At 59.4% G+C, this 13,191-nt stretch overlaps 1 protein-coding gene across 10 annotated transcripts in view; it reads right to left on the bottom strand.

The window, feature by feature from the left end:
- Nucleotides 270-13,191, bottom strand: part of CAPN15 (calpain 15) — a 44,821-nt gene continuing 31,899 nt past the window's right edge. For 7 of the 10 annotated variants that reach the window (XM_021411153.1, XM_021411154.1, XM_021411152.1 and 4 more), the window contains 11 exons: nucleotides 11,424-12,921; nucleotides 8,246-8,454; nucleotides 7,859-8,042; nucleotides 5,143-5,366; nucleotides 4,126-4,251; nucleotides 3,860-4,012; nucleotides 3,316-3,477; nucleotides 2,803-3,032; nucleotides 2,439-2,599; nucleotides 1,998-2,176; nucleotides 1,671-1,848 (listed from right to left, as the gene is read on the bottom strand). In XM_021411153.1, the coding sequence (XP_021266828.1) occupies nucleotides 1,671-1,848; nucleotides 1,998-2,176; nucleotides 2,439-2,599; nucleotides 2,803-3,032; nucleotides 3,316-3,477; nucleotides 3,860-4,012; nucleotides 4,126-4,251; nucleotides 5,143-5,366; nucleotides 7,859-8,042; nucleotides 8,246-8,454; nucleotides 11,424-12,921 (3,304 nt within the window). Of the gene's footprint in view, nucleotides 1,849-1,990; nucleotides 2,177-2,438; nucleotides 2,600-2,802; nucleotides 3,154-3,315; nucleotides 3,478-3,859; nucleotides 4,013-4,125; nucleotides 4,252-5,142; nucleotides 5,367-7,858; nucleotides 8,043-8,245; nucleotides 8,455-11,423; nucleotides 12,922-13,191 lie in introns of those variants that run through there. The other 3 variants (XM_021411157.1, XM_021411158.1, XM_021411161.1) reach the window with 3 other exon arrangements.

Below are 13,191 nucleotides of genomic sequence, written 5' to 3'. Positions count from 1 at the left end.
TCTTGGCCACAAGGGCACCCTGAATGCTCACGGCCACCAGTACACCCAGTTCCTCCTGCGCAGAGCTCCATTCCAGCAGGCCAGCCTGCAGCCTGCGCCGATGTGTCCTGACCCTACATCTGAAAGCGGTGTCCAAGCAGCACTGGCAGCCTGGGGCCACAACCACTGCCCTGGGAGCCTGCCCCAGTCCCCAGGGTCCCAGTCCCCAAGCCAGGTGGTGGCTGTCACCTCTCTGCAGTGGAGAGCACGGCGAAACCAGGCAGCTTCAGTAAAAAACAAAACTTTATTTGGTCCGTCAGAACCTGAGTTTGAAAACCACCCATGGATAATTCATATCATACAGGGATTACTGATCTGATTTACAAGTGATAAAATATCCTATGTTTCTTCAGAGCTGGACAGTATGTACAGGGTTAAAAATATTCACAGCTCAGAAAGACAAAGAGAGAAAAAGTGAAGGACAAACCATCCCGAGGAGGAAGGTGCGGGGGGGGGGAAAGGGGGTGGGAGAGAGAACAGAGCGACAGACAGACACACAGACAGAGCTTGGCTCAGCAGCCCCAGCCCTCGGGGCCGGGAGGGACAGAGGGACAAACCCCGCACCCACACATCCCCACTGCTGCGGGCTGCCCCAGCACAGTGCCCCCACAACCCACACACACACACACACACACGCACACACACACAGAGCTGTGTGCAGCCAGCCAGCCGTAGGGTCACCCCAACGTGGAACCCCGGCGGCCCCCACAGCTCTTGGCCTTTGCCTTGTGCTGACTGCTGTCCCTCCGATGGATGGGGCTCACCACCGGCCCACAGCATCACTGCCCCTCTCCCCAGCAAAGCCACATTGCGGGAGCTGCTCCCCAGGCCCCGGCTCTGTCCCCACTGCCCCGTGCCACTGCCCCGTGCACCCCGCAGGGCGCGGGGAGGGGACGCATGGCTTCTCTCCAGGCGCTGCTTCCAGCGGCCGCCTTTGCATAGTAACACTGCGATGAGTTGGGGGGGGGGGGACGGAGCAACACCCCGCAGCCCTGCTCCCCACCCTGGAGCAGAGGTGCACGCCCTCGTTCTGCCCCGAAATGCGGTGAAAACCAACAGCAGCAGCTTTCTGCAACAACCCCGCGCCCCCTCCATCCCGGCCCCAACACGTGGGGACAACCCCAGCAGCCCCGGCTACCCGGCTACAGTACCTCAGTGCCCACTCAGTCCTGGCAGCAGACAACAGAGGGGACAAGACAGAGGGTCACACAGACGGACAGACGTCAGAGGTATATTCTTTTTTTTTTTTTTTTTTTGGAGCACCGGGGCCCTGGTGCTGCAGGATGGGGCAGAGCCCTGAGCGTGGTGCCTGGGAAGGACGCTGACAGCATCCTCCAGCCCCCACGTCTCCTGCAGCCCCCTGCTACCACGCTGTGTGCCCAGAGCGGGTGGGATCCTGAGATGGCCCCGTGCCCCCCGACTGCTCCTTGTAAAGTGCGTGGGGGGGGGCAGCGGGCAGAGCTGGTCCCGGCCCTGAGAGTTTGCCCCGGCCCCGCGGCGCAGGGCAAAGTGCTCGGTGCCACGCTCCGGCCCTGCCCCGCGGCTCAGTGCTGGCAGCGCTGGGGGAGACCCTGGGCTGGAGGCTCGGTGAAAGCAACGGGAGAGAGGAGCAGGGCAGGAGCGGCGCTTCGTCATAGAGGTCGGGGTCCGTGGAGTCCAGCGACCTCGGGTGTGAGCAGCGGGTTGTGGGTGCCTCTCGTGGACATCCAGTCGTTGAGGAAGGCCTGGGTGGCTTTGCGGTGCGCCAGGCGGTGGGTGATGGAGAAGCCGGCGTTACCCTCCAGCTGGGAGAGGATCACCAGCACCTGCCTGCAGAGAGAGCGGGGCTCAGCGCTCAGCCACGCTGTGAACCACGGCTCTCCCCCAGCCCCAAGCTCTGCCTCGGCCCAGCACCCCCGGGGTGCCATCACCTCCTGCCCCACACCGACCCGCTCCTCCCGCCCTTGCCTACCCCAGACCTGTGCAGGGGAGGGACGCTGTCCTGTGTTTTGAGGCTGCCACGCGTGGAGACGACATTGAAGCTGTCGGTGCAGTCACACTGGACGTGCAGGTAGGACTTGGGGTGCCGGTTCTCCACCACCACGATGAGCCCTGCCCAGCCGTGTGTCAAGTAGTAGCACGTCATCCCCTCACGGCCCTGCAGCAAATGGCACGGTCAGGGGTGCAAATCTTGCAGGCAGTCCTCTGTCGATGGAACAATCCCCCTCCCACTGAGTGCTGCCCACCCCCAAAGCACCCCATGCTGCACCAGGGGGCAAAAAAGATGGGCACCCGTGGGGCAGAGAGGGACTGGAGGCAGCCAGGGCTGGGCCGGCTCCTGCCAGACTGAGGATGTGGTAAAGGCAGGGTCTGGGCTCTCGCTGGCATTGCTGTCCCACTCCCCGTGCCACTGCACTCACCTCGTGGCGTTCGCCCTTGTTCTCAGTCAGCAGGATGATGGCATCTGCCAGCGTGGTGGGCTGAGCCTCCACCTGCTCCACCATCACCAGGCGGGAGCTGTAGATGGCCAGGATGTAGCTGGAGTAATCGGTGGCCGGCCGGCTGCTGGTGGGACTGGATGCTGCAGAGATGACAACGCAGAGAGAAGGAGATCGGTGAGATTGCCCCCAAGCTCCGCGAGACCAGGGAATTTCCGGGGCGCTGCACACGTGGGCAACCTCCATTCCCAGCAGATCTCCTGTGCTGAGGATGGAGGGCACCTCGCTTCTGCCTCCCGCAACGCCTCCCCCAGCACCGCCACGCGGAGGCCACCCAGCCCCTTACCCTGTGCGGCAGTGGGGCCCGGCAGCGCAGCGCTCCAGTGATTGAAGGCACAGCACACGACGGCGTACTCGCCCGGCTCCAGCATCACATCGCAGTTGACGAACTTCTTGACAGCTCGTTTGCTGTGAGCCATCAAGCGGCCGAGGCTCAGCTTGTTGCCGCTGGTGAAGGTGGCCCGGAAAACCATGATGCACAGATCCAGCAAGTGGCTGTCCACAGCATCCGAGCGCCTGCGCCAGGATGGGGAGAAGGGTCACAGAGTGCAGAGGCCACGGGTAGGGCGGTGGGTCCGGAGTCCTTCCACTGCACTGGGGGCTGCTCCAGGAACTGGTGCCTGGGCTTGGGTTCTGGCTGAAACGTGAGCCATGGGGGTCGGAGAAATGCCGACGGAGGCTCATCCCCGAGCTCTACAAGCCCGAGGGACAGTATGGGGTGAGGAGGAGGTATGACAGGGACAGCCCTGTTTCTCCCTGCTCTGGTCACTTCCTGCAGCCCTTGTACTGCCCAGCTCACCTGCTGCCCTCCTGGAAGAGGGCAAACTCCAGGGCAGCACGCTCCAACACCGTCAGCGATGTCACCGTCACTGGTCCATTGGCCTTGTTGGGGAACATGCCCTGCACACGCACCTCGTGCCAGTCTGAATGGAGCTTGCAGATATCCACGGAGTCAAAATACCTGTGGGGAAGCTGGGCTCAGTGCCTGTGGGGTCCTCTAGGTGTGCATTGCTCTGTCCCACTCCTCAGCATGCTGCAGCTCACGCAGCCCAGAGCTGCAGCCACTGCAACATCACCTGCACCCAGAGAGCAATGCCTGGCCATATCTACCCCACTTTGCCTCTATGCCCCATTTCCCCTTTCTCATCCTCCCTGCAATGAGACTGGGAGGTGAGGTGCAGCCCCAGGGCTCCACTGCTGCTCATTACTCTGTTTTTGGGGCTTTGCCTCCTCTGAGCAAAGAGATTCCCATGACCCTATATGAGGCGGTTTCACCCCACAGTCCCCTTGGTCACGCTGCCTGCTCCCACCCCACTGCCTCGGCACCCAGAGTGCTACCGTACTTAATGAAATCGCTGTACTCCATCCAGAAGACCCCCTCACTGCTGCCATGGGGCATCAGGTCGTGGCGTAGGGGGGCAGGCCAGTGGGGCCACTCGTCGGACCAGCTGCCGTTCCAAGAGAAGCGACCCCACGGGTTTCGGAGCCGCAGTAACCTAGGGGACAGGGACCAATGGGGTCAGACACTCAGGAGAAAGGAGACTCGTGCCCAGGGTTTTCTGCTGGCAGGACACCGGCTGCATGATGCCAACCACAGCCCTGAACTCACCTGAAGCCTTGGACATCCCGCACGTCCAGGATGGAGTAGGCGTGCCGTGGACGGAGCCCCATGCTCTCGTAGGCCACATCGTCCACCTTCATGTTGCCCCCGCCACAGGATGCACCCATGAGGAACCTGCAGGGGGGGACAGCAGAATGCTTGGTGTCCTGCAAGGCGTGAGGGAGGCTCATACCCACTGCTCGAGGCAGGGGACAGACTCTTCCCAGCAGGCTCCCATACATCCCTCTGCAACCACAAGCAAACCTCCCCGGAGCGGGGCCCTGGTCCCGCTGAGCACAGCTCTGTTGGGCAGAAGTGAGCTCCCTCCATTCTCTGGGGTCGTTGCTGAGCCCAGGCTCCACAGTGAGCTTCTCTGAGCAGTGCCCTCAGAGCAGAGCGCTTGGTTGACTTCTAAATCACATCAAACAGGGCAGAGCCATCCTCACCCGGCCCAATCCCCCATTAATTCCCATTTGCAGGCCTGGAAGCGTGGTCTGTGCACAACAGAGCTTTAAGGCCCAACCCTCACCCATTTTCTGCTAGGCCTTGGGGTCCTGCCACGGATCGGGCCACGTGGGAAGGCAAATGGTACAGCTGACTGCACGCTGCTCTGCAGCAGTGAGGACAGCACATTCGGGATGGGGGAGCTGCACGGGCCAAGCTGGCGGGGCTGGGGATGCATCAGCCTCTCATATGGCAAAATCCCAGCTGTGACCCCACATTGCACGTGGGTGAAGCAACCCTGCAGGCTCGATGCCATCCATCTAAACTTCTGGGAGACAGCAGTAAGCATGCACGACGAAGTCCACCGGGATTTTAATTTCATATGAAAATTAAACAAAAGAAAACCCACTTCACAGCGGGGAGGGTCTGTCAACAATTCAGGTGAACACCAAGTGTGGAGGGCCCCACCCCAAGCAAAACACTAGCCCCCCCCGCCCCGAGCTTCTGCAGATGACAGTTGTCCCCTCACTCCCCTCTCCAAACTTCCACACTCCTGCCATGGCCACTCCAGCCTGGTCTTACCCAGCCTCCTTAGAACTCAGCATTTTGGCCCAGATGAGGTCAGTGTCAATGGGTTCCTCACGAGGGTTAGTGGAGCTGACCTGCAGCATCAGGCTCTCGCAGGGGGCACCCGTTAGTGTAGCCAGGCCTTCAATAGCACGCCCTGCCTGGAGGGCAAAGTACGAACCATGAAGCTTGGCCAGGGCCTTCTCAATGAGGGCGACCCACAGCTGCTTCCTCTGGGCCTGGGGAAAGAGAAACACATCATGAGCCACCCCGAGCAGGAGATGGACAAGCACTCTCAAAGCCCTGCTCACCCACCCCTGCCAGCCCCCAGCGGGACCAGGAGCTCATCCCCACGAGGCCATGGATGAGCCCTTTGCTGCCTGCTCAGCATTTTGTGTGCGTGGTTCAACTCCCCCTTGGGAAAATCATGGAATCACAAATCATCTGAGTCAAAAGAGACCTTCAAAAGCCATTTGGTGCCACTCTCCTGCAATGAACGGGGACACCTACAGCTCCATCGGGTGCACAGAGCCCTGTCCATCCTGACCTCGAATGTCTCCAGGGATGGGGCATCCACCACCTCTCTGGGCAACCTGTGCCCAGTGCCTCACCTCCCTTACCATAAGAAAAGTTTTCCTTCTTGACACATCAAGAGCTTAGATGCCAACACAGCTACACCCCCCAGGGCACCCAGAAGGGGGTTCCTACCCAATTCCTTCTTCACCGGTTCAGACGGCAAAATGCTCCATAAGAGCACATCTGGAACAGCTGGCTTTCACTCGCACACTTGCAAAGAAAAACCAACACACCTTTGGTGTAAGAGGCTGCCTAGAGCACACACGGCTCCAGGACCAACCAGATTTCACACATGGAACCCAGAGGTTGTTTCAAGGACGAGCTCCAGAAACTCACAGGCAAACTCCTCTAGCTCCAGCACAGGGACAGAGGCGAGATGGAACGAGACGATGCGTTCTCACAGGGGGAAACTCCCCTTGCTGTGCTGCCAGCCTAACGCTCTTGGCACAGCCAGACTGACCACGGATACACAGAAAGATGCAGAAGATGCACGAATGTACCCAGAGGTCTACAAAGCCTCTGTCAGAGCCGTCAGTACGGGGCTGGCACGCAGCCCTCCCAGCTGTGTCCATGCCACACGGTGCAGCCACCCACCAGCAGTGCTCTGCCACAGTCCCGGGCACAGCCAGCCCTGGGAGGAAACACGGCTGCAAAGGCTGCAAGTGTGCAAGCACAGGAGGCAAGGAGACACGCAGTGGCTTCCGTGTTTCCAACAAATCCAGTTCAGCTGGCGATACTCCAGCACTGTGCTGGGAGGGCAGCAGAGGAAAGCTCTGGTGCATGTGTGGCTGTGTATGGCTCACAGGGGGCAGCCAAGGGTTGGGAGGGGAAAGGAGGGCTGCAAAGACTCAACAAAGCTCACAAGTGCTCTTCTTGGGTTTGTTTCTGAGTTTCCCTGCTCAACAAAATCCACGTCGTTTATTTCTGCCTGAGATGCAGCCTCTGAGCCCTGACAAAAGCACAATTTTCCTTTCATTTTAAAATTCTTTGGCTTTCTGCTGTTAGCCCCCACATGCAGCTCGCACACTTAAACACCCCGCAGAAAAATCTCATCATGATTCAGATGCGTTTGGAAATAGCAGCAAGGCAAAAAAAGGCAAAAGCCCCGTGCCTGTAAAAAGCCTCAGTCTCAAAAAAACACACAAAAAAAACCCAATGCAGATTCAAAATTGCTAAGAAAGTGAAGAGGAATGGGGTTAAAAAAAAAAAAAGTCTAGAAAGGCAAATTGTACAGTGAACATAAAGAGTTGCACCTGCCTGGATCCTGCCCACCATGAGGCCCAGCACTGGGCATGGCCACGCTGTGGGAGCTGCTGAGTGCAGCTCAGGCTGGGGACTCTGCAAGCTGCAGCAGCATGCAGCTTCCCCGAGTGCTCATCTCCAGGCCTTGTTTCCCCATAGGGCTGTCCTCACTGTCTGCGTGCTTGGGGCTGTGTGCATTGTAAAACAGGATTTGGATTTGCAGAACAAAGTCAAACCCAACGTTCCCAGCTCCCCGTCTCCGGCACCGTTTGGTTGACAGATTTTTGCAGCCTGAGTTTCAATAAAGACGTTCTCAGTCTCCTTCATGGAAATGATCCCAGCAAGCGCCCCTGGGCCTGGCAAGCAGGGCAGAATGCGCAGTGACGTCCCAGAGCGGCTCAGGGAGCTTCTTTCATCCTAGCAGATGCCACCCGAGCGTGCTCAGAGCCACCGGGCACTGGCTCCAAACAGGCTGCTCTGCGTGATCCCCCCCTCGCCACGGCCCCTCCCCGGCAAAGCCAAGCTGCCAGATCTTCCTGCAGAGCAAAGGAACAGCTTTCGCTCAGCCCCTCTCTGCCCCCTCCGTGGAAGAACAGGCAGAAATATTTCCCTTTTGCCGCGCACGTGAAGATGTCCCCCCCGTGCCAGTGAATTGCCCTGCAATGCAGAGAGGAGCGATGCGAAACAGCTGCGAAAGAAACATCTCCATCGCAGCCTGGAAAACGCCAGAAGGTCTACGCCGGGTTTGCACAACGGCCTCAAAGAGCTCAGCTGACCTCAGGGTGCAGCAAACAGCACCCAGCAGCCCTCCCGACGCAGCCCGCAGCAGGCGCCTCATGCAAACCCTTGCACGGACAAGCCCCTTTCCCCAGGGCGCTGCCCACCCCTCCCAGTCCCCCCGTGGTGGACTGACCTGCGAGAAGAGGAGGTACCCGCACTCATCGCAGGGCAGCATGTCGTCCACCAGCACCGTGGTCCACGTGCCGTCCTTGCAGAGCCGCACCTGGTAGGCGCCCTCGGGGCACAGCGTTCTGGTGATCATCACCCTTTCCACCAGCTCCGGCCGCTCGGCCAGCACGGCCAGGGCGCTCAGGAACCTGCAGGGGATGGGGACGAGCTCAGTGGGGCCGGGTGGGCAGCATGGGGCAATGCCCCCGCCCAGCAAACAGGAGCGCTTGGGAAGGGGCGAGGCGGAGGACGGGCCCCACGTAAGCGGGGTTGGGGAAGGCTGAGGGGTCAGATCCCAACCTGGGTGATGGGGGATGGAGCAGCGGGGGTCACCCAGCTCACTCCTCCTTACCAGCAGTTTCCCAGCAGTCCCTGAAGGATATCCGAGGGCCTGGGTGTCCGGAACACCGACCACTTCACCGATCGGTCTTTGAAGATGCTACAGTTGATTTCGTGGGGCCGCAACCACTGCTTCACCCTCTGCTGCACGCTGTCACCTTCCGGGAATCCCACAGACTTGGGCCCAGGGTGGAAACTGTCATCTACAAAATTGACTTTGTTCTGCAAGAGCAAAAGGCAAGGACAGCATGAGCGTGTGTGGCACACGCGGCTCCTCGGGCCTCCGGCTTGGAGAGCCCCAAGCCCGTTCCCTCCTCGGGGCTCCCAGCTGTAGCTCAAATCTGCTTTTCTCTGTTTTACAGGAACCTTCCCGGGCAGGGAATGTCTCACACCTCACGCTGGTGCTAAAAGTCAGACGGTGGGGAACCTTGGCTGCCTGTACAAGCAGCGAAGCAGGCGAGCAGCAGGCCTGCAGGGAGCATCTGGCAGCCAACGCTCCCTGAGCTAAGCTGCCTGGGCTCTGCAGCCCCAGCCCTGAGCCCCAGATAATCACAGAATGAAAAGAATAAAATAAAATAGGATGGACTGAAAGGCAGATGATCCTGTAGGTATCAGCTGCAGATGTAGGACGGAAGCCCAGAATTTCTCCAAGGGGAGGAGGATGGCTTTTCCGGACAGTTTAACACAGGGTGAAGTAAGAACCGGGATTTGTTACTGTTTAATTAAATGAAATTAAGTTCTTTCTGCTTTAAATGAGCTTTCATACACAACAAGCTGGTATTTGTCCTTCCTCTTCTGCTGCAGTCCTAGCTCACTGATGTGAACCCTTTCTACATGGTACCTCAATTAGTGCTTCCAGGTCCTGTTTTGCAGCTAATTGTCACCACTCAAACACCCATACAGGCCGAGGAGGACATGTCCCGAGGCTTTGCATTCTCAAGGAGAGCATCTGATCCACGCTTCGGAGTGCAGCTGGCACTGCATATTTCAGAGCACACGCATCCAAACGCCACCAAGCCCTGTGCTGTGACAGACTGGGGAGCACTGGCTGCATGGGACATTTGATGGACTTGGCCAGGCCCCTGCACGCTCGCCAGGGCAGCAGCGTGTCTGCTCCTAGACGGTGCCAGACAAGGAGCCCTGCTTGTTTGTCCTGCAAGGGGATAAGTCTGCAAGCAGAATGGTTCTGCAGGCAGAGGTGCCAGAGCAGGCACAGACAGCAGAGTCCTGGGTCGTGCTTCTGGCTCTGCAGAACACACTGTACTGCTGACACGCGCTGTTATGCAGAAAGGGGAAGGACACTGAACCAGAGGAGAGGAAAAGCATGAGACAGGGGGATGAGCAAGAGAGGGGGCAGCACAGAGCAGGAAGCAGCAGCCCTGTGTGGAGGAGCAGAGGTCAGCCCATCTTTCCTCCCAGATGAACAAGAAAGGATTAAGCTAAAAATGGGGGAGGATAAAGCTAAAAATGGGGTCCAGGCACTGAGAAAGGCACTGCTGGAATAGCAGAGTGGACAGAAATCCCTGCTGCAAGGCAAGCTGCTCCCAGGACTCACGGACAGCGGACAGAGGGTTTGGCCAGTTGATGCTCTCCTCCAGCACTGATATACGGAGGCCAGAAGAAGGAAGCTCTCAGGCTGCCTGACGTCCCAGCACGGCCAGGGGGAGCTGGTTGGGCTGCTGCGAGAAGTCACAGACACGCAGGGAGAAGAGAGAGCAGGAGCCAGGGAGCAGCACCATCCCACCGCTGCTGCCCGCTCCTCTCACACACCTGTGGAGCCTTTGACTTACTGCAAACAGCATCTGAAAATATCAGCTTTAGTGGGAGCTCCAAGAGCCAGCCTGTCCATGTTGATCTAACAGTGCGGCACTGCCAGGCTGAGGAGCTGGAGGAGCTCAGCCCAGGCTCTGACGGACAGCTGCACAGGATGGGGCGAGGAAGGCTCCTTCCCTTTTTGGCAGAGGAGAGCTGCTAATTGAGCTTGGCCATCCCCCCTAATTCAGACCTGATTCCACTGGACGTAGCAGATGCTCCCTGCCTACAAAAGGGACCGTTTGCTTACAGGATCAGGGTCTCTCCGCTACAAAGACACCCAGGTCTATTAAGGAAGGACGCATAGCAATTAAAACAAAAAACAACCCCAAAACAGAATCGTCCTCAGCGGCTTCCTTCCTAGGTCAAACATCTCCATGGTCACCAGTCTGTGCAGCACAGACTCAGGCATGGAGGCACTCCTTGGCCCAAGCGGGAAGAGCCTTGTCTCTGCGTCAGAATGGGACTGCAATTCCCTTTCCATCTGGTCCACAGAAGCTGGAGGCTTACCCCAGAAGGAGGGCAGAGAAAGAGCAGCATTTGCAGGAGCATCTTATGCCACTCAGGGGAAAAACGGGGCCATCAGAACACTGTTTGAGACTGAGACCCAACAAATTAAGCCAGATAGTGCGTAGTGGAAGGGGAGTGTACACGCTCTCGAGACCTTCACCTGGAGCCAGGACAAAGCTCAACCTCAGCTGTCCTTCCCCACGTGTGGTGAGGCACTTGCAGCTGCGTATTTGCAAACACCAAACCCTGCAGGCTGAGAAGCCCCAGGACAAACAGTGCCACAAAGTGCCGCAGGACTTTGGAAGCGGTGAGAATGCCAGGCTCACACGCAGCTGCAGAGGTAACAGTGTCCTCTGCTCACACTCCTGCCAGCTCCCTGAGCTCTGCCTGCAGCATCCCGATTTCCTGCACCTGCACTGCAGCTGCTGCCCAGAAACGCTGGGGCCACCAGCAAACCTGCACTTGCTCCTTCCCAGCCTTCCTCACTCCTGGACAGGCAAGAACTGGACTGATCACCTAGGAATGTTTTCTTCAGCTCTGCTTGTTCTCTCTCTCTCTGATTTAAAGTATCACTATGAGCCAGAGTTCACGCTCACACTTTCTCACCCTTGGACAGAGAGTGAACTGGACAGGTCCCTTGGAAGGCCCCTGAAGACCCTAGAAATTACGCTGCACCAATTTAAAACACTACATTTCAGTGCTACTACCCAGCATGCACCCATTGAAGGCGAATGTTTCTGCAACCCCAAGGGCCAAGGTCGTAGCTACAGCTTGCTTGTGCAAAGCCACATCCCAGACCCATGGGACAGGGGTGACAAGGGCACTCTCCAAGTGAGATCAGGAGCAAGAGGAGCTCAGCTCACACTCACCTCCCTGCAGAAGGTCACAATGTTCTCCCACAGGGCCTTGGCCTCTCCTTCATCTGTCTGTCTCCTCTTTTCCACGTGCATGCTCTCCCTCCTCTTGAGAGGCTTGAGTCCCTTGCGTTGGGCCACGTACTGCTGCGGGGTATGGCAGGCCACGCAGTGCTTGGCTTTCAGCTCATTGAGCAGGGTGCACGCAGGACAAGCCCACTGGCCCGGCCGCTCCTGGGTGCCGGGCAGCTGGGACGGGAAGAGGCGGGCGACCTTGCGGGCAGAGGGTGCCTTGGTGCCACAGGAGGAGCAGCCGCCCTTCTCACTGGCCCCGCACTCGGGGCAGCGTGGGGATGGCTCGCCCTGGGGGCCGTGCTCCTGGAAGCCGTGCAGCTTGGAGGAGCCGCACACTTTGCACTTCTGGGCCACGGTGGGGTTCTTGAGGGTGCACTTCGAACAGGACCAGGTGGTGAAGTCAGGGCTGGAGGGGCTACAGGGGGTGAACCTCACCGAGTCCCCCACCAAATTGATGGTGTCGCTGCCTTTCTGGGTGCTGCAGACCTCGCATTTACCGGCCCCGGCGGAGTTGAGCAGGGAGCAGGCGCTGCACTTCCAGTGGGACGGGCTGACCTCCATCTCCTCCTCCAGCACGCTCAGCCGCTTGTTGGACAGCAGCTCCTGGAGGCGGGCGGCCGGCACAGCCCTGGCCTGGCCCTGTGGGGAGCCCTTCTGCCCCGCAGGGCCCTGAGCCCCAGGCTGTGGTGCTTCGGGGCCCGGCATCTGCAGCTGGGGGGGCACCTCGCGCCGGCTGCGGGGCACTGGGTTGTTCTGCAGCCCCGGGGAGAAGGGGCTGAAGGCCGCCATCTTCTGTGCCTCTTGCTCCATTGCCACCGGGCCCTGAGCGGCCGCCGCGTCACCGTCAGAGATCTCTGTGGGGACTAAAGACTGTGGGGTGGAGGGGGCCATGTGGAAGCCAGCAGGGGTGATGACCTCAGGGACGACCAGCGCCTCTGGTGGGATTTTGGGCAGGGAGAGCTTGCGTGGCCCGCCGCAGGCCGAGCAGGAGTTGGCCACTGGAGTGTTGTGCAGCGTGCAGCGCTGGCAAGCCCAGCCGCTCTCCAGCTCCGCTTCGTCGGGACTCTTCCCCTCCGAATCCTCGCTGCTGCTTTCCACCTTGGCAGCCTCCTCTTTGGCTGCGCCCTTGGGCTCCACCAGCACTGCAGGCTTGGGCAGGATGCCATTGATGACGGGCAGGGGAGAGCCGCTGGGCCCCGGCTCCGGGGTGAAGCCGCACACCTCACAGGTTTCTTTGCCCAAAAAGTTCCTGAAGGTGCAACGGGCACAGGCCCATTTCTGCTCTTCCACGCTGAGCCGCAGGATGTGGTTGAGGTCGGGTTTCTGGCGCGGGGCTTCGCATATGGAGCACTGCCGCTGGCCCACGGGGTTCAGGAAGGTGCAGCGGGTGCAGGACCACTCGGGCACGGCAGCCATGGAGCCGGGAGAGTGGGAGTGGCTGGAAGAGAGCAAAGACAGCGTGAGCAAAGGGCCAGCAGGTACACGGGGGTGCCACGTGTTCCCCAGGCAGGCACGGGCAGGACCCTGCTTCCAGGAAGGGAACAAGCAGCAATCCAGCCACTGCTCTCCAGGAACTCATTTCTCTGGCACTGACAACGAAATTCTGCAAGTGCACAGCAGCGTGCCAGCTTCCACCCAAAACACCTTGGGAAGGGCACAGAAAGCAGCCCATAACTCCAGTGAGCCCTCTGCTGCACCAGGGAGGAGA

The sequence above is a fragment of the Numida meleagris genome, chromosome 13, assembly GCF_002078875.1.
Source record: "Numida meleagris isolate 19003 breed g44 Domestic line chromosome 13, NumMel1.0, whole genome shotgun sequence".
Taxonomy (NCBI): Eukaryota; Metazoa; Chordata; class Aves; order Galliformes; family Numididae; genus Numida; species Numida meleagris.
Note: the sequence above shows the minus strand (reverse complement) of the source record. Positions and strands in the feature narration are given on the sequence as shown.